We start from the raw sequence: 20,857 nt of genomic DNA, 5'->3' as shown, positions 1-20,857 counted from the left end.
AAGTCTGGAAATTCCTCTGAAAACATAGCATGTCTCCTCCAGGAATGAGGTGAGGTACCTAATTTGAAACTTGGAGCCATCCGCTGCATGAACAGGAAGACAGACTACTGTGCCTTCAGAAAGTATTCACACCCATTGACTTTTTCACATTTTGTTGTTACAGCCTGAATTTTAAATGGAGTAAATTGAGATTATTCTTTTTTGGCACTGATCTACACATAATTCCCTGTTACGGATCCGTCACTTCTGCCTTTGTTGTTATTATATACTGTTAGGATTTTTAGTTTCAGGTAATATTGTTGTTTAGATTTTTGTGTGAAATGGAGATGACTTTAGTAAAAGGTAAAAATAAATGTTTGTGAAGGAAAAAGGAAAATGCAGCAAAGAGACCGGAAGAAGAGAGATTGAGAAGGGTAGTGAGAGGAGGAGAACGGCTATGATAGAGATACAGCCATGAGTCATGTTGAGGCTGGAAGCGGCCTTTTTTTTGTATTGGTCGCGAATGAGTTGAGACTTCCCGTGAAAGGGATTGCCCGCGATATCGTCATATATTGCGAGTGCAATTAAACCTGTGTCTCAGGTTTTATCACCAAGTGTGAGTCATCGTTGGAGAAATCAAGCGTTTCCATTATGGGCCTATACGCCATTTTGTCCTCGAAGAAGAAGAGGCTGTCCACTTGGTGCATCTTGTTTTGTCGTTTGTATTTCCATATCGACCTCCTCATGTGGATTGCCGTTGGTTTCTATATCGGCTCAATTTCCATATCGACATCTCAACTCGTAACTCCTCATCCATAGCCGCACCAATACCTGCCTGTTGTTGTGTTGTTCTGCTCGGCTTCAACCAGCATGGAGATTAGTGCACAGACTTTGGAGAATGTTAAATTCCATTCTCGTTTGGCGTGTCGTGAGTTTATTGCTTTGAGAGCATTTGGGAATGATGGTACCATCATATATATTGTTCATTTGATGCAAGTGACATTTTCATTGTACTTTCTTTAATAGTGTTATTATTGTGTATGTGAGAGTTATTAATACAATTACTTGTTTTGTTCCACACAATTGCATTGGTGTGGTTTTACGATGGTTTATTCGAACACTCAAAAATACAAATCTTTCTGCCGCATTCCCTCTCGAGATTCTGAGGTGCACCATAACCAGGGTTTGGGGAGGTAATATGGAGCATCCACATAATGTCATAGTGGATTTTAAAAAAAGTTTTTCTAAATTAATAAAAAATGAAAAGCTGAAATATCTCGAGTCAATAAGTATTCAACCCCTTTGCTATGACACTCCCAATTGAGCTCAGGTGCATCCAATTTCCTTTGATCATGCTTGAGAAGTCTCTAAAACATGATTGGAATCCATCTGCAGCCAATTCAATTGATTGGACTTGATTTAGAAAAAACACACCTTTCTATATAAGGTCCTACAATTGACAGTGCATGTCAGGTCAGAAACTTTACCATGAAGTCCAAGGAACTGTCCATAGAACTCCAAGATAGAATTATGAGGAGGCGTAGATCTGGGGAAGGGTATAAAACAATTTCTCGAGTGTTCCAAAACTGGAACAACATTACATTGCATTTTCTTTCTTATTAGGTTCGGGATATTTGGCCAGTCCTATCTTTGTCGATGTTGTGCCCCATTGCATTTCTCCTTGAGGGCATCAAGGCAACCACAATTTTAAAAGGTACCATATGTATACCAGAACAGAGAGGGAAGATTGATTATTCTCAACCTGGAGGTTATTCGTGATCGAGCTGGGTTTTTTATACTGCCAATCTGAAAGCAACAGTCATTCTTCTGAGACTACCTCATTTTCCTGAAGCTTGGTGTGCAAGGCTGAACATTTCTGCTTTCAGTTGGACGTTAACCACTATTTCTCGGACATCAGACCAGTCTCTTCGTGAATAATAAATACTCGGCCACCACAGTATGCAAGTTTATTTGGTAATCATTTCCAGATTGTGATGAAATTGGTCATTTGGCCAGTCCTATCTTTACTGCATCTTGGTCAACTTGGTGATGTAATCTGATCCACATCCCCCATCCCTCTAGTTGTTCAAGATATAATTTCTGAAGGCAGAGATTTCAGACAACTCCATTAAACAGTGAAACGCCTGCGATTAGTCTGTTTCGTCTTGTAATGGCCTCTTACGAAAGGATGACCTTCTCACAAGCTCCTGACTGGCATTATACATCCACGGTACCCATTACACCTCTTCCAGTTCTCCTCTTGTGTATTACTGACCTATTCTGGTGGGATTGTTGCAGTGAGGATATCAAGAACTGCTCGGCTTTCATACCAGAACAGAGAACCTGCATTTGACTTCCTGTTTAGATATTGTTATCCTGGAACCTTCAGGGTCTACCTCTGATCAACTACTTGCCACTTAAAGTGAATATTGAAAAATACTGGCTCAGTGTATGATGATCAATGCTTTATTATTAGTTTTCACAAAAGGGCAAGTTTGCATGAAGGTCATGATGAGTAAAACACACGTGTTTGTCTGTGGGCAGGTTACGAGCAGTAAAAAGCTCCATCTTCCTTTCTGCTGAAGCCGTTCTTTGTATTCGCTGTGTGATAACTCTCTGCAAAAAAAGATTTGCAGTTGGTAATCTGATTGATAGTTTCAACGAAGGTTGATGTTCAACCCTCAAGAATGTCGTTTTTTTTCTGAAGGTCGACGATGCCTTATCATTGTTGAGCAGTCCTGCTAAAGTCGGCCCACCGATCCTCCTCGGCTCCTCCAAGACACGCAATCTTCCATGATCCCACTCCTGGTTCAAAGCTCCGTAACTGTCTGTCTCGAAGAAATTATTTTTTGCAATTCCATCAACCAAAAGGTTCAGTTATTCAAGATTACAAAATGGTTCTCAATTGAACAGGGGCGAGATTGGACAAAGCCACTGCACTTTCAGCATTTCATTAAGTATTTACTGCTGCATCCGACGCATTGTGATGTCATGGAGTCACAGCAAACAAACACACTCTTGTTACAAGGGTATCTTCGAGAAATAAGTACGTAATGCAAAAAGTGCATGTTCTTGTAATTACCTCCGCCACCAAAGGTGGATGGAGGTTATGTTTTCACCCCTGTTTGTCAGTCTGTCTGTCCGTTTGTGAACAAAATATCTCAAAAAGTTGTGGACGGATTCGGACGAAATTTGGCACAGATGTCCTGTATGTGACAAGAACGAATAGATTCAATTTTGGTGAAAATTCGGATCCGGCTACTAAATTTTTGTCTTTGGTGTCTTGGGTTATGGTCCAAAGTCTTTAGGGTCTTTTGGGTCTTCGAGGTCTTTTGGGTCTTCGGGGTCTTTTGGGTCTTCCGGTTTTTCTGGGTCTTTTGGGTCTTTGAGGTCTTTTGGGTCTTCTGGTTATTCTGGGTCTTTTGGGTCTTCAGGTGCTTTGGGGTTTTGAAGGGTATTTTGGGTCTTCAGGGATCTTGGGGACTTAAAGGGTCGTCAAAGGTCTGAGGTGTCTCAGCAGTCCAAACGTAATTTAGAGCTCACGGACTGTGTTTTGGGTTTTAATTTTATTTGAAGAAGAAGACGTTTGGTCGCATATAAACATACATAACCATATACGTTAGATCTATAATAATAAGATGGCCAAAAACGAGGGGTAGATCAGGCTATGATGGACTGGACCTATCTATTGTGATTCCTGTGATTGATTTTGATTAAATGTGATTCTGTACTGTGATTTTCTGGTCCAATCTGAGATACAAAACGTAAACTGTTCACCAGTCCACCTTTGGTGGCAGAGGTAACAAGGGTATCTCAGAGAAATAGGTACGTAATGTAAAAAGTGCATGCTCTTGTAATTACCTCTGCCACCAAAGGTGGACTGGGGTTATGTTTTCACCCCTCTCTCTCTAACTGTCGCCAGGATATCTCCAAAAAAATATTGTTGCGGAGATGAGGACTGTATTTTTTTTATTGTGTTGTATTGTGGTAAATTGGTGTGAATTATTATTATTGTTGTTGTTGTTATTCTGTGCCTCCTGCCTCCGGAGCTGTGTAAAGACCAAAAGGGCGTCCCATAGTCCACAAGCATACACGTCAGCCAATCATAGAATATCCATGTTCGATAGTTATATCTTATTCTGTGTATTAGTGTAAGGCTGTGTCTTCCATTAATTGAAATACTCCATTGCACCAGTGAAAGAGAATAGATCCCCTTTCCTTCCCATCCCCAAAAATCTCCCTTTCCTTCCCATCCCCAAAACCTCCATTGACCTCATATTACATCCCCTCTCGTCATTGCTGAGCCCTCGATTCCCAATCACCTCCCCTCCAATAACCACCATTGACCTCATATTACATCCCCTCTCGTCATTGCTGAGCCCTCGATTCCCAATCACCTCCCCTCCAATAACCACCATTGACCACGAGGCTCGGGTCGGGGAACAAAGGCGTGTCTCCACCTCGTCAGAGGGGAGGAGGGGCGCGCCCGCCCGTCGTCATCCAGGGCGGAGCCCGAGGGTCGCGCGACCAACCAGGGCCGAGGTGAGCACCCCCGATGGGCGTGTCCAAAACGCCGGGGGCGTAATCGCTGGAGGCGCTATAAAAGGCGCAAAACGGAAGTGGTCAGGAGGAGTTGGTTGCAGGGAGTTGGTTGCAGAGAGTTGGTTGCAGGGAGTTGGTCAGGGATGCACAAAGAGTTGGTCACAAGGAGTTGGAGTGAGTCGGTTGCCAGTAGAGGTCTGAGTTGGTCTGAGTTGGTCGTCAAGAGAGTGGTGGTAAAGAGTGAGGGACCAAGAAAGAGTTGAGGGTTGGACCAGACGAGTGGGACAAGGCCTGGCAAGGCAAGTGGAGGCGGCAGCAGCAGCGACACCCGGCAACCGCCAAAGGGGGCCTGAACGGCGGTTCGGAGCAGGGCCGAAAAGGAACGGCGGCTGCTAAACGCACCATTGAGCTGCAAGACCCCCCCTGGACCTTTCCTCTCCCTCCAGCCATCCACCTGCTGCCATTCCTGGCATTCCCCGCGTGAGTCAGCGTTCTGTTTGTTCTGTCCTGGGATAAGTTAAGCCTGTAGATAAGCTAGTATTTGCACTGTGTCACCTGCATCTTATGTGTTGTAAATAAACTTAATTGCTTCTTTTTGCTTGTGTGTAAATAGTAGGAATAAATGTAGTAGTATTTCCAACCTTTTTGTCTTCGTTTTCCTCTTTGCATTGCGTCGTTCCTGTCTTTTCCCTCATTGAGCAGCTAGGGTGCGATACGGCCAAAGTTCGGGTGGAATCGGGTAAGTTTGTTAGGTCGCGGTCTTACACCACCGCTCGATCTATAACACCTGTCCGCGACCTGTAACAATATGAACAGGTTAGATGTTGCGGACAGGTTGTGTGTGACAAGGATGAAGTGATTCTATTTTGGTGAAGATCCTGATCCGAATACTCAAATTTTTAAGTGATTCTTCACCATTGAGAGACGGGGCCAAAAACTATATACAGCACGATATCCCAAAAAGTTATGGACGGATTCGGATGGATCTTGGTGGACAGATTTGGAATGTGACAAGTACGAACAGCTTCGATTTTGGTAAAGATAAGGATACATTAATTATTTTTAAAAGTGATTCTAAATAATTGAGAGATGGGGCCAAAAATGATAAATAACATGATATTTCAAAAAGTTGTGGACGAGTTATGACAAAACTAGGTGGATGAGTTGGTGAGGTGACAGGAACAAGCCAATAAGATTTCGGAGAGAGAGAGAGGGGTGGGGGGTGCCACCAACAGCGAGGTTGAAGGATAAACTAGAGGGAGACTTGGACAAATATGGAAAGAGGGAAGGAATGAGGGGTGAGGAAGCAGAGCATCCATGTAGTGGACAAGACGGATGATGGAAGCAAACTCTCAAGAAGGAAAAATGCAAACGGGTAGGTTGGAGAGTGGGGGTTAACAGGGGTATAAATGGTCATAGTTTTGGATTGGGGATGGTCTGAGATGGTGGGGAACAGCTGTCTTGAAAACCTGGAGGGAAGAATGAGATTGAAGAGAATATGGAAGTTTGTTCCACTTTGGGAAAAAGAAGACCTAATGAGTGGATGTGAGCAGTGATTCTGAATATTGTGAGTTTCACCATGAAGGGGTCGATGGCGGACCACGTGCGCCCTGCAGAAACCTGGGGAGGGGGAGGGTGGACAAAGTATGGGAAGAGCAGAGGGTGCAAGACCAGAAAGGAAGGGGTAGAACACAGAGACCAATGATCTCTCTGCGACGGTAAAGTGATTGACCCAAAAACAGCTTCATTGGGGGATCTTCCAATAATCTTGGAGGCCTTGGTTTCCACATTGTCAAGCTGAGTAAGATGTGATGCGGAGCCATCCCAGAGGAGAGAGCAGGACTCCATCAAGCTGCAGATGAAGGCCTTGGAGGTGGATAGGAGTTCAGGTGTACCAATGAAGGACTTTGTATGACGGAGGATGACCAGTCGGTGGCTGGCTTTGGAGGCCAACTTTGAAATGTGGATTGCCGAAGAGAGATCATGGCTGAGTGAGACCCAGGAGTTTGAATGACTGAACTTCCTGAAGAGGGTTGTTGAGAAGGTAGATCGGAAGGTTTCCCAGGCGGTCCTTTCTTGGAGAAATAGTGAGTGTGAGATTTGTCAGGATTGAAAGACGTATTACAAGTATTTGACCATGTTGTGATTTTTCAAAGTCTGAAGAGATGGAAGAGGATGCAGCCTGCCTGTCTGAAGGATGAGGGATCTCACGGCAGAGTGTGGAATCATAAGCAAATCGATAAGAGGATTTTCCAGAATCGGAGAGATAATTGATGAAGATCAGGAATAGGACTGGGCCCAGAGCCTTGCTTAGCGGTACTCCAGCCTTAACAGGAAGAGTGGATGAAATGATTCCCCTGAGAGCCACATGTTGGCTACGAGAGTAAAGGAGGTCAGTAACCCAAGAGTGGAGTTGGCCTTGGATGCCGTAGACAGTGTTTGGAGAGCAAGTCGGGATGCCAGACTATCAAAAGCACGGCTTGTTCTTGTCAACAAACTAACTCATCCACCAAGTTAGTCCGATTCCTTGCAGAACGTTTGGAGATATTGTGCTGTGTATAGTTTTTGGAGCTATTTCTCAATGGACCAATCTCAACCTTTCACCTTCCCCCAACCCCGCTCGCCCCCTTCCCCAGCCTGGTGTTCGCTTAGCGATTCGGGTGCTGGCTTGGGATCCGAGGATGCTGAGTTCAAATCCCGGTCGATCGTTTTATTTGGTTGAAAAAGGATGAAAAAAATCAGGTTGAAAAAGCTCCTCACCACATTCAAGGCTTTCATCCGCAGCTCAATGTAATGCTGCTCTTCCCTCTGGGCCGGTGCTCCTGCCTCACACCTAGCTCGTCTTCACGCTGTTGAAACCAAAGCTTTCAGAATCATTGAAATCTCCCGTGATGAAGCTAACTCTGAGGGCACTTCACTCACTCACCGCAGGCAGGTTGGTGGTCTTTCTGTCTTCTACCGACTCCTCTCCGGCCTTGTTCCCCCAGCTCTGTCTGTGCTCTGTCTCCCAAATATTCCTACAGGTCGCACAAGATCTGCCACAACTCTCTTCTGGTGAAACTGCCGAAATCAAGACTCTCTGCTCGCCTTCACTCTTTCATTCCTCTTTTCTCCCACCTCTGGAACAAACTCCGTCACTCTCTTCAATCCCACTCCTCCCTCCAGGTCTCTAAAACAGCTGTTCACCACCATCTCTTATCTTCCCCCATCCAAAACCCTGATTTTTTTTCTACCCCTGTTAATTCACCCCAGATCCACATTTTTGAAATACCGACTTCTTTCCTGGAAGTCCTAGCTCTCTGTCCATGTGTTTTATCCCTCTCCCACCCCACCCCCCTTTCCACGCCTCTTCCCCCCAAGCCCTCTCCCTTCGACAGATCTCCCGATGTCCCTGTTCTCCAATGTTGTACTTGTGTGTTTCCCCCTCTCTCTCCATCTTGTCTCCCGCTCCCTTTATTTCATGTTTTATGTGTCGGTTGGTTTTTTTTGTGGTTAATGTTGGCTCTGACACTACACGAGCCTCGATGTTGTTTTCCAAAAAAAAAAAAAAAAAAAAAAAATGAACGTCAGGGGCGTTGACTCAGCCTGTCATCCTTCCGATGTCGGCAAATCTTTGACTCAGCCTGTCATCCTTCCGATGTCGGCAAATCGTTGACTCAGCCTGTCATCCTTCCGATGTCGGCAAATCGTTGACTCAGCCTGTCATCCTTCCGATGTCGGCAAATCTTTGACTCAGCCTGTCATCCTTCCGATGTCGGCAAATCGTTGACTCAGCCTGTCATCCTTCCGATGTCGGCAAATCTTTGACTCAGCCTGTCATCCTTCCGATGTCGGCAAATCGTTGACTCAGCCTGTCATCCTTCCGATGTAGGCAAATTGGGTACAAGCTCGCTGGTAATCGGGGCACTACATCAGCGGCACAAACCTGAATAACTGTACCTTTCGGTTTATGGGATTGCAAAAAAGAATTTCTTCGAGACAGACAGACATGGAGGTTTGAAGCATAGTCTAGTAGGAAGACTAGGTCCCCCTGCACCCCCCGGAGATATACTTCTAATCAGTGTTTCTAGATTGGAGAAAATGTGTAGAAAATGACTAGCTATGGCCCCAAGCTGAAAAAATGTCCCACATACCATTTTTATGCAAATTACTGCTGCCATTATCAAAAAAACGATTTTTGACATATCTCAGCCAATATTGCAGATAATTGAAAAATGAAGGTGTCTAGACCCATGTTTTGAAGGGCATAGATCATGATAGAACTATTCATAACATGATTACATGTGTCTATGGTATACTAGTATGCATATTAATGCTGTAATTACAAAATAATCAGTTTTACAAATGATAAGGATACGTTAATACTGCAGATAACTTAACATGGTACATAAGGGGTCTAAACCCAGGTATTTTCAAGGTTAAATGTCAACAAGATGCTCCTGAGTCTTGCATAGGGGCGGGACATTGGCAGTAACATTGGTACCACTCAACTTTTCTTCCCACCATTGACTTTGTATTGCGAGAGATTTTCCCTTGCTTATTTAAAGGTTTCTCACCCAGCCCACGTAAAATCTACCAACTCCTGCTGTTAACTCCCAAACATATTTTTTTATGTTATCCAATCACAGTGCAGAAATGACAGACTAGAGATCCAAATTAGTGCTGCTATAGCTGCCATTTTACATTTCCATCCATGTAACATGCGCGCTCGTGCGCTCGTATCAATTGGTAATGTCGCGCGCTCGTATCAATTGGTAACGTTGATGTTATTGAATACCTCAGTTGAAAGTTCAGTCTTCCATTCCATCTGTGTGTTGTTCTTGGTATTCATCCTCCAATCTAGCCAGGTAAGATGCTAACTATAATGTTACTCACACTCTTGACTTCAGTTTCTGCATGAAATCATAAACAGGCAGAATAACAGCTGAGCCAGCTAGCACCATGTTAGCTAACGTTAAAGCTAGCCTCATCTATGTACAGTATGTTCCTAATGTCGGTGTAACTTAAACTTTTGTTAATGCCAAACATGAGACATATCTGTTGACTTCTGTATATGAATTGAACCAGAAAGAGGCACGACAGCTGAGCTAGCTACAGTAACTTAGCACAATGTTTCATTGGCCTAGATAGCTAACGTTAGTGTGGAAGAATTTAGATGTTTTAGCTATTAGCACTTTTGATGCCACTAAACATGGTTTAGTCAGCTAAAAAGTACCCTAGTGTAGAACATGACTCAGAACCTCTGTTACCTCACTGAAAACTCAGAGCCTCCTTTCACAGGCACTTTTAACATCATTCGTGATTTCTTATTTGTCATTTAACAGTGATGGTAGACATCGACAGCAAGCATGCCCAAAAGAAAACGGAGTGTAGAACCTGCAGCCCAAAGCTCTCCTCCTACATGCATCCTTCATGTACCATCCATGTCTGATCATGGGGATTTCACGCCCCTCCGTAAAATTAAAGGATCTGCTTCAGAAAAACTGCAACTGCTTCAAAAGATCCGGGATAGACGTCTCAACCAACCGCATGACTCCCCATGTCGTATGCAATCAGTATGTGATCAGATCCCGGCAACTCTTCCTGATGACCTAGAAAGAGTAGGATATCACAGCAAGTGTTATAAGCACTTTGTCCGCCACTTTCATCGTCTGGGAGATGATACAGAACCAGGGCCATCAACCTCATCATGGCATCACTCTCCTCGTAAACCAGGAGGTTCTGCTGAACCCATCTTCCCGCCAGAGTGTATATTTTGTGAGAAAGTTGAGACCAAAGATGCTCATCGCAATACTGAGAGGCCTACAACCTTCCCATCCTTTAAAAACAAAGAAAATGCATGGGAGAAAATCGAAACACGGGCTGAGAAAATGGGTCTCTATCGACTCCATCGAAAGGTGAAAAACAAAGACCTCTTTGCATGTGAGGCCAAACACCATCCGTCATGTTTTAAAGCTTTCCGCACAGCATTCTACAACTATGAGCGTGCGATTCACAGAGCCGAAGCACCAAAGGAGCAGGCTTGCATGTCAGCCGCCCATGAAAAGGCATTCAACTCAGTACTGGAACACATTCAAACCCAGGTCATCCAGCAGAATAAAGTTCTACAGCTTTCTTCCTTGCGCTTGCTCTATGTCGAGGAACTGAAACTGAATGGATATGAGAACTCAAATTATCGGTCAGAGAAACTACTGAAACGCCTACAGAATGACCCAATCAAGGAGCATATCCACTTCACGAAGGTTGATCATGACAAATGTGATGTCATTTCTTTCTGGCTTGTGCACAGCTCAAACATAACAGTTTCCAATGCTCTCGCACGAGCATTCACACTCGGAAGCACAAACAAGAACCAAAATGTTGCCCTCCAACTTCGCCAGGGTATTCTACAGGCTTTCAGAGAGTGTAAAGACCAACCATGGCCACCAACAGCTGAAGACATGGAGCTCAATCCTGAAGACATCCTACCTCCAGACCTTGTCCGCTTTCTCAGCGTGCTAATGACTGGCAAGGAGGGCATCGAGACAGAAAAGGTGAAGCGTCTGGTCTTCTCCATTGGACAAGATCTGTGCCGTGCAGTGTCAGATGGAAAATGGAAGTTACCAAAGCACATTCTCCTCTGTGTGACTGTAAGGCACCTGTTCCGAAGCAAACAGCTCACCACAATACTACACAGGCTTGGACACTCTGAGAGCTACGATTTCGCCTTGGAGTTGGAAACTGCTCTCGCCAAGGTCCTGGATGAAGTCTCAACTTATCGTACACCACAAATTGTGACAGGAGAGGGCAACCTTGTATTCCACTGTGAGTGGGACAACTTGAATAAAACCACTACCAGTGTGCACGGCAGCAACATTGTAAACAGTGCTGGAGGAATCATGGTGCAGGAGGTCAAGCCCGGGTTCGAGAGCAGCAAGGACCGAATGCTACCTACCATCAATAGGTCACAACAGAGTGGACAAGAGGCAGCTACCAGGCTGGAGAGAACAGAGATGGCTGTGCTGATCGTGGAGGGGAAGGCCCACCAACTTGCCTCAACGAATGGCAAGGTAAAATTGAAAGCCCTTCGTGAATGGCGATTCAATTTGTAATTTTTCCTGAAAAAAAGGTGATTACCTGTGATGTTTGTCTAGATCTGAAACTGGCAGTGACTGGTGATTGAAATGCGGTGCCTTTTTGTGTTTCAGGTCGAGGTACGTGAACTCCCCACGATCTACAGCAACCAGGAAGAGACTGATACCAGGGTGGTTCTGTACCTCCATCATGCTGCTACCATCGGATACAAGAACGCTGTAGTCAGAACACCGGACACAGACATCCTCCTGATCCTGCTCCACCATGCCCACAACATCAAGCTGACGGTGTACCTGGATACAGGGTCAGGGAAGCATCGCCAACTTGTCAACGTCTCTGAGCTGGCAGAATCCCTGGGAGAGGACTACTGTGCCACTCTCCTGGGGTACTATGTGTTCAGCGGAGAAGACTGCACCAGTGCCTTCAAAGGGAAGGGAAAAGTCGGGCCCTTGAAAAAGCTGGAGAAGAATCCCAGGTTTCACAGGGCATTCGGTGAACTGGGTGACAACTGGGATGCCAACCCTGAGGTGGAGAGGCAGTTAGAAAAATTCACCTGTGTGATGTACGGCCAGAGTCGCGAGTCATCAGTGGACATTGTCCGTGCCAAGCTGCTACGAAAAATGGTGGGAGAGGACAAGACCCTCACATCCAAGTCCAAGGTTGATCTGGCTCGCCTTCCTCCATGCCAGTCTGCCCTGAAGCCGCACATCCAGCGTGTGAACCACCGCGTAGCATTGTACAAAAGAGCCGATCAACCTATCATCGAAAAGCCAAAACCTTATGAGGAGCAAGGATGGATAAGGACTGATGAAGGACTGTTGAAACCAATGTGGTCCAGTGGTCCCATCCTACCAACCTCACTGGTGGATCTTCTGAACACAGGAGAGCACGAAGAGGAGGAGGAAGAGGAAGGAGAAGAAGAGTTTGACTCTGACGATTTCGATGAAAATGATGATGACTGACTCAGTGTAGAATCACTAATGCTAATGATGTTTATCTAAAACAAGCAAGAGAAGAGTGGTCACATTGAGTGCTAGGACTATTTTGACAGTTGTAATATTTAGAAAAATAAAACTTTGTGTTAACGTCTGTGTAGACGGACCTTAATATGAGTCTATTATTTCGTAAAACTGTGATTATTTTGTAAATAAAGCACTAATTAGCATACTAGTATACCATAGACACATGTAATCATGTTATGAATAGTTCTATCATGATCTATGCCCTTCAAAACATGGGTCTAGACACCTTCATTTTTCAATTATCTGCAATATTGGCTGAGATATGTCAAAAATCGTTTTTTTGATAATGGCAGCAGTAATTTGCATAAAATGGTATGTGGGACATTTTTTCAGCTTGGGGCCATAGCTAGTCATTTTCTACACATTTTTTCCAATCTAGAAACACTGATTAGAAGTATATCTCCGGGGGGTGCAGGGGGACCTAGTCTTCCTACTAGACTAGCAGGAGTGGGATAATGGAAGATTGCGTGTATCGGAGGAGCCGAGGAGGGTGAGAGAGAGCAGAGTGATCTCGACGGAAGGGGAGAGGGTATAAAACACGACGTTCAGCGTTTGCTCATTCCAAAGAAACTGTGTCTTACCGATTGTTCCCTTTCTGCTGTAAATGGAGCTCTTGGTCAGGTTAGTCCATTTCACGAGAGGGGGGTTCATGGGGTCATCATCCAGCACTAATTCCTTTGGTATGTTCTTCAAAATCCGTCTGAATCAAGAGGACAAAACAGTGCTCGTCACGAAATCACGTTTTACTATTTCACACAACATATCATAAGTTGCATTGCCCTCCATCTTTAGAAAACAATGCAAAATTTCATCAATAGGTTGCCATGGTGACGTGGATACCTTTTGTTCTCTTTGGCTGACAAAACCTACACGGACACACCAAGTGTGTAAGTATGAACATATCCTGTATTTTTAGAATCCAGATTTTGTATGTAATAATGATAATGTATTTGCTTCTAAATTTATTGTGCACTTCAACCCGATTGGCTGATTCATTTTAAGCGTTGATTAATGATTGTGGTGATCATCCAAAGCATAAAGATAAGACAATGCCGTATTAGTCAGTTCCCTGCGCAGCATGAGATGGGGTATTGTAATCACTTGTGTGTGTGTGTGTGTGTGTGTGTGTGTGTGTGTGTGTGTGTGTGTGTGTGTGTGTGTGTCCGAGCCAAAACTCTTTTACCATTTGAGTTTTGTCATCAAATTTTCACCAAACCATTATCTATCTATAATTCCAGTAATCTCTGTCTGTCTGTACGTTTGTCTGTGACCGCTGTTTCTCGACAACCACGGGTCCGATATACTTTTAACTTGCCAGGTATATTGCTGGGGACCCGAGGATGTGCCTTTTCAAGGTTTCATATTAATCGGACAATTACTTACCGAGCTATGTCCAAAAAACGATTCAACCAATCAGAGAGCAGCGAACGATCGCGTGTGCCGAACGTGGCGGGCACACTCTGCCTCGGATGGCACATTTGAGAGCGTATTCATTTATTTCACGTTTGCAAACTATGTTGGCGTTAAACTATGTTTTACAACTAATAAAAACGAATTTGCGATTCATTCGCTTTCCTGCGCGTTTGTGCACGCGATGGCGATTTCTTTACCAAACTCCGGAAGCCGTTCGCTTTGGACCAAACCATTGCATGTAAATAGAGGGGGGGGATTGTCACCACTCGCAAGCCGTTCGCTTTGGACCAAACCATTTCATGTAAATAGAGGGGGGGGATATAATTTTAGATATAGATATAGTACGGGCATGCCCTAGTTATGATAATACGGAGAAGGCAAGTTAACAATTTGGTCAAAAGGTCAAAGGTCAACGACACGTAAAATCATCAATTTTCATCCGACTGACCTGAAAGTTTAAGAATTTGCATATTGGGTCACAGAATTCGTTCACCAATCAAAATCTAGAAGCCGATTGTTTTTCGGACTAAAAGGTCAAAGGTCAAGGTTGCATAAAAACACCAATTTTCACCCTATCGACCTAAAATTTCAGGAATTTGCATATCGGGTCACTGGATTGGTTCACCAATCAAAAGGTGGGAGTCAGTTGTTTTTTTTATTTAATAAAAAGGTTAAAGGCCAAGGTCAATGCATATGATCATCAATTTTCATTTTGCATTTTTTTAAAAACTGTTTTCATTATGTTGAACATACAGAAGAAGAAGAAGAAGAAGCGGAAGGAGAAGATGCCGAATAAATACAAACGGAGGCGGACGGGCCTTGCATTTGCACATGCTTTCTAGTTCAATTTGTGAAAGTAGCATTCATTATATAATTAAAATTATTTATGCCTCGTCGTCCCCACACCATGGCAGGATAGCCTCGAGGTACGCACACTCACCTTTAAGCTGTCAAGCCTGGGTTTGAATCCTGACCCAGCTGTAAACTGTCATCCAAGTGTTTCACAGGCAGGATGAGTCATCATCAATTTGTGTGACATACGTCGGATGGATGCGAAATGGATGTCCCGTCTGCAGCATTCGTTGGTGGACGGTAAAGATCCCACGGTGCCCTTCGCGAAGAGTCGGCGACTTATCGCCGGAATCCTGAACAAATTCCAGCTCTAATCACCCTTCTTCGAACTTGAGGCCTAACTCGCCCTGATGTCAATGCCATTCGCATCGAGCCTCCTTCCACCATCTTGAGAACATCCGTCGCCATTTTGGATGTGCGTGGGATGTTTTTAATTTTACGATTAAACCACAAAAGCGAGTTAAACTCGACTTAAATTAAACTACGAACTGTTCCAATGACAAAAATAAAGTGACCCATTTCATGACACTCCCTTAATTTAAGTTGGCCTACCACTCACCCATGGTCATCCCCCAAAGTTTCCTTCTGTATCACAGTCCTGCTCTTGTCCTGCAGGCAGTCCGTGCTGTGATCGTACTGTGCTTTGAGCACGAAATCCAGATCGTCGAGCGGGGCCTTGGGACGAACAACAAGGACACATTCATCGATCATTGGTCAGTAACACGGCCGCGATGTTATTGTCAGGTCGATGAATTTGATCTTGGCTATTTGTTCCTTGCAAAATGGAAGATTTTATATTGTTGGTCTTGTTCGTTGTTCTGTCTGTTTGTCTGTCAATCGCCGACAGGTCACAATTTTAAACCGATCGTGACGAAACCTCACCAGATGGTGGAGTTGATCATGATGAAGAAGCCAATTGATTTCGGGGACAAAGGTCATCTTGAGGTCGAATTGCTAAAATTGTCATTTTTCATCCGATTGGCTTGAAAATTAAACATCAATTGCATAGGGCATCATTGAATCGGGGAAGCAACTATTTGAGGTCAAAGGTCAACTCAAGGTCAAACTTCTAAAATCATCAATTTTCATCTTAACCCCCCCCCCCCATCCCTTACCCCTCCCCCCAAATTATTTGAACAAAAGGCTGATGGGATAGCTTCGAGGCACTCACCTCTCAGCTGTTTAGCCTAGGTTTGAATCCCGACCCAGGTAGAAACTGTCAACCTGGTGGTTCACATGCAGGGTGATTCATCAATACGTGTGCCGTCCGTTGAATGTGTGTTCAGCGTTCTGAAGGTATAACCAGGACCGAGGAAGATATCAAGCCCCACCCTGTCCCAACAAGCACTATGTGCTTTACCTCTCCTCTGCACCCAATCAGTAATTACGTACCTGGGGATCGAAGTAGTCAAACACGGCCCGGGCGCTGCTCAGGGTGTGCGTGGCGTGCAGACGCTTCCATGGTGAGTCCTCTCGAAACACGACCGCACCTTTGGGGCGTGGATACTTCTGTGGGTCCAGTCACAGTACATCCATCACACACCAATATGGTCATGTTGGTTCATACATGATACATGCATGATCCGGAATCGACAAATTAAGTTTACACTGGAAAAAGTAGCTCAAGCGTAACACGTTCATACACCTGTATGAATGAAGACCCTTGTACAGGTATAATCAATACGAAGCATGAATGAAGACCCTTGTACAGGTATAATCAATACGAAGCATGAATGAAGACCCTTGTACAGGTATAATCAATACGAAGCATGAATGAAGACCCTTGTACAGGTATAATCAATACGAAGCATGAATGAAGACCCTTGTACAGCTATAATCAATACGAAGCATGAATGAAGACCCTTGTACACGTATAATCAATACGAAGCATGAATGAAGACACTTGTACAGCTATAATCAATACGAACCATGAATGAAGACCCTTGTACACGTATAATCAATACGAAGCATGAATGAAGACCCTTGTACAGCTATAATCAATACGAAGCATGAATGAAGACCCTTGTACACGTATAATCAATACGAAGCATGAATGAAGACCCTTGTACACGTATAATCAATACGAAGCATGAATGAAGACCCTTGTACACGTATAATCAATACGAAGCATGAATGAAGACCCTTGTACACGTATAATCAATACGAAGCATGAATGAAGACCCTTGTACACGTATAATCAATACGAAGCATGAATGAAGACCCTTGTACACGTATAATCAATACGAAGCATGAATGAAGACCCTGGTACAGGTATAATCAATACGAAGCATGAATGAAGACCCTTGTACAGGTATAATCAATACGAAGCATGAATGAAGACCCTCGCACACGTATAATCAACAGGAATCTGAATGACATTATTTGAAGACCCTCGTGCAGGTCGATACAGGTATAGTCAATAAGAATCTGAGTGACGTTATTTGAAGACCCTCATGCAGGTACAGATATAATCAATAGTAATCTGAGTGACGTTATTTGAAGACCCTCATGCAGGTACAGATATAATCAATAGGAATCTCAGTGACATTATTTGAAGACCCTCGTGCAGGTAGATGCAGATATAATCAATAGGAATCTGAGTGACGTTATTTAAAGACCCTCGTGCAGGTGAAGGTACAGGTATAGTCAATAGGAATCTCAGTGACGTTATTTGAAGTCCCTCATGCAGGTACAGGCATATTGAATAGGAATCTGAGTGACGTTATTTGAAGTCCCTCGTGGAGGTAGATACAGATATAATCAATAGGAATCTGAGTGACGTTATTTAAAGACCCTCGTGCAGGTGAAGGTACAGGTATAGTCAATAGGAATCTCAGTGACGTTATTTGAAGTCCCTCATGCAGGTACAGATATAATCAATAGGAATCGGAGTGACGTTATTTGAAGTCCCTCGTGGAGGTAGATACAGATATAATCAATAGGAATCTGAGTGACATTATTTGAAGACCCTCGTGCAGGTAGATACAGATATAATCAATAGGAATCTGAGTGACATTATTTGAAGACCCTCGTGCAGGTACAGAAATAATCAATAGGAATCTCAGTGACATTATTTGAAGACCCTCGTGCAGGTAGATACAGAAATAATCAATAGGAATCTCAGTGACATTATTTGAAGACCCTCGTGCAGGTACAGAAATAATCAATAGGAATCTCAGTGACATTATTTGAAGACCCTCGTGCAGGTAGATACAGATAAAATCAATAGGAATCTCAGTGACATTATTTGAAGACCCTCGTGCAGGTAGATACAGAAATAATCAATAGGAATCTCAGTGAAATTATTTGAAGACCCTCGTGTAGGTAGATACAGTTATAGTCAATAGGAATCTCAGTGACGTTAATTGAAGACCCTCATGCAAGTAGATATAGATATAATCAATAGGAATCTGAGTGACGTTATTTGAAGTCCTTCATGCAGGTACAGGTATATTGAATAGGAATCTCAGTGACGTTATTTGAAGACCCTCGTGCAGGTGCAGGTGCAGGTACAGGTGCAGGTACAGAAATAATCAATAGGAATCTGCGTGACGTTATTTGAAGTCCGTCATGCAGGTACAGGTATATTGAATAGGAATCTCAGTGACGTTATTTGAAGACCCTCGTGCAGGTGCAGGTACAGGTACAGGTATAATCAATAGGAATCTGAGTGACGTTTTTTAATGACCCACGTGTTGTCATTGAGGATTCCGACGTCCAGAAACCTTCAGACATCCTCCGTTGTACCCTTAATTAATTAATTAATTGTTTACATCGATCTAAGTGAGAACGTTCATGTTGGAGCTTGTACTGTTATACATCAATCCGATGAAGGACAAAGACGTTAATAGACATCAATGCACTTTTACATTCATTACAAGGACATTTGTGGACAATGAAGAAACACATCTCGTTTATGGATGGGATTTGAACCTCGGTCTCGCACACGGGATTCTCAGATGGAACAGCAACAGTAACAGATCAATGAAGATCTCCATTCGGCAGTGACGTCATTATCTCACAATTAACCAATCATTAACTCGTGTCAATAATTCATTGAACCCACTCGGTCCGTTTCGTGGGAGTGAGAGAACGAAGCTCACATTTTTAGGACGTTTCTCAATGACGTCACGATCGGTGCCAACTTTCGGCAGTTCGGGGCCGCTGGGATCGACCATTGTGCAGTGATTTCTCGATGTCCTGAGCGGTTCAAGGGGACGGCCAAGCTCGCGGGAACCCCGGCCTCGCGGGAACTTCAAGCTCGCTGGAACTCCGGCCTCGCGGGAACCCCGGCCTCGCGGGAACCCGGTCTCGTGGGAACCCCGGCCTCGCTGGAACTCCGGTCTCGCGGGAACCCCGGCCTCGCTGGAACTCCGGTCTCGCGGGAACCCCGGCCTCGCTGGAACTCCGGCCTCGCGGGAACCCCGGCCTCGCGGGAACTTCAAGCTCGCGGGAACCCCGGCCTCGCGGGAACTTCAAGTTCAAGCTCGCGGGAACTCCGGTCTCGCGGGAACCCCGGTCTCGCGGGAACCCCGGCCTCGCGGGAACCCCGGCCTCGCGGGAACCCCGGCCTCGCTGGAACTCTGGTCTCGCGGGAACCCCGGCCTCGCTGGAACTCCGGTCTCGCGGGAACCCCGGCCTCGCGGGAACCCCGGCCTCGCTGGAACTCCGGTCTCGCGGGAACCCCGGCCTTGCGGGAACCCGGTCTCGCGGGAACCCCGGCCTCGCTGGAACCCCGGCCTCGCTGGAACTCCGGCCTCGCGGGAACCCCGGCCTCGCGGGAACTTCAAGCTCGCGGGAACCCCGGCCTCACGGGGATCTCCGGCCTCTCAGGAACTCCGACCTCCTTTGTTGCGACGCCGTTGCTACGTGACGGACGTTGATCGTGTTTGTTTCACAACAGCGTCACTCGGCGGGGTACTTGTCTGGGTTCGAATCCAGGACGCCCGTCCTGTCTTTTTCTTAAATATTTTTCCACGTGGAAACGTTAAAGCCGGCTGTCCTCCTGTCCTAAAGTTTTTTTTTTAAGAATCACAAATGCAGTGTGTCATTAAAATAATGTCGTTAAGTTCAATGAACCAGTTTTAGTGTTCCAACCAACGCTTGTCTCATCAGGGTGAGAATTTCGGTATACAATCATGATACAGGTATACAATCATGATACAGGTATACAATCACCAAACGATATATTGATTGGAGATTGAACACAATAAGGAGAGGGTTACTGGCAGATGGAACCCTTTGAGCGAGGAAGCTGATATTTGGACACAATGACCAAGTGATTTGGCTGTAAAAGATATTTTTGATTTATTGATTAATCAATTAATTATTTAATTATTCGATTTATTACTTAATTTTCAAAAAGTTGCAGATTTGGATGAAAGGATGGTGGTTTCGGTGTGCTATTAGCCAATTGATTAATATATTAATTATTTTTTACGATTCCTATTTATTTATTTTCATTATTAATCATTTATTTATTTTCTTTCTCATCTGGGAAATATCTCAGGCACCTTGTGAGTTGGGAAACTGATATTCGGACATGACAGTGACCAAGTAATTTGGCTATAAGGGATATTTTGATTTATTAAGTAGTCAATTAATCGATCAATTATGTAATTAATCAATGAATTGCTTCATGTTTTTTATGTTACAGATTCTGATGAAACGGTGTTGGTTTAGATATTCTATGAGCCAATTGTTGAATAATTTCATTATTTTTTACAATTATTATTTATTTACCAGTATAAAGTCCATCAAAAATGACGGGTTGGAACACTTTTTGACGGTACAGCTGCATGAGCATGCCAAAGTCTGAAGTCTGGGCCTAATGTCAGCTGTGCTTATATCTTCATTATTTATGAGACATCATACAGACGTAAATTAACACTCGTTTTACTCTGCGCGAATTGCATATCATGTGCAGCAAATTTCACCTCCCTGTGCTTTGTATTTACTGTGATTAATAAAATACC

General features: G+C 44.3%; 2 protein-coding genes across 2 annotated transcripts; one reads left to right on the top strand and one right to left on the bottom strand.

Moving 5' to 3' along the window:
- Positions 1–2,225: 2,225 nt before the first annotated feature.
- On the bottom strand, positions 2,226–19,334 carry LOC144889531 (protein CFAP276-like). The gene is made up of 5 exons (XM_078770147.1): positions 18,986–19,334; positions 16,275–16,391; positions 15,442–15,557; positions 13,199–13,317; positions 2,226–2,595 (listed from the first exon to the last, which is right to left on the bottom strand). Exons 1-5 carry the CDS (start codon positions 19,058–19,060, stop codon positions 2,525–2,527), a joined length of 498 nt encoding a protein of 165 aa, XP_078626273.1. The 5' UTR covers positions 19,061–19,334; the 3' UTR covers positions 2,226–2,524.
- On the top strand, positions 11,484–12,684 carry LOC144889840 (uncharacterized). Its single transcript, XM_078771049.1, has 2 exons — positions 11,484–11,570; positions 11,709–12,684. Exons 1-2 carry the CDS (start codon positions 11,514–11,516, stop codon positions 12,555–12,557), a joined length of 906 nt encoding a protein of 301 aa, XP_078627175.1. The 5' UTR covers positions 11,484–11,513; the 3' UTR covers positions 12,558–12,684.
- Positions 19,335–20,857: the final 1,523 nt, after the last annotated feature.

Source organism: Myxine glutinosa, chromosome 1 (assembly GCF_964187855.1).
Source record: "Myxine glutinosa chromosome 1, kmMyxGlut1.1, whole genome shotgun sequence".
Taxonomy (NCBI): domain Eukaryota; kingdom Metazoa; phylum Chordata; class Myxini; order Myxiniformes; family Myxinidae; genus Myxine; species Myxine glutinosa.
Note: the sequence above shows the minus strand (reverse complement) of the source record. Positions and strands in the feature narration are given on the sequence as shown.

Bases quoted from the DNA above. Each gene is read 5' to 3' on its own strand.
- LOC144889840 (XM_078771049.1), top strand. From the start codon at position 11,514: ATGGCTGTGCTGATCGTGGAGGGGAAGGCCCACCAACTTGCCTCAACG. The intron at 11,571-11,708 runs GTAAAATTGAAA...TTTGTGTTTCAG, and splicing joins TTGCCTCAACGAATGGCAAG to GTCGAGGTACGTGAACTCCC.
- LOC144889531 (XM_078770147.1), bottom strand. From the start codon at position 19,060: ATGGTCGATCCCAGCGGCCCCGAACTGCCGAAAGTTGGCACCGATCGT. The intron at 15,558-16,274 runs GTACGTAATTAC...GTTCGTCCCAAG, and splicing joins TTGACTACTTCGATCCCCAG to GCCCCGCTCGACGATCTGGA. The intron at 2,596-13,198 runs GTAAGACACAGT...CTTTTTTTGCAG, and splicing joins CAGCAGAAAGGGAACAATCG to AGAGTTATCACACAGCGAAT.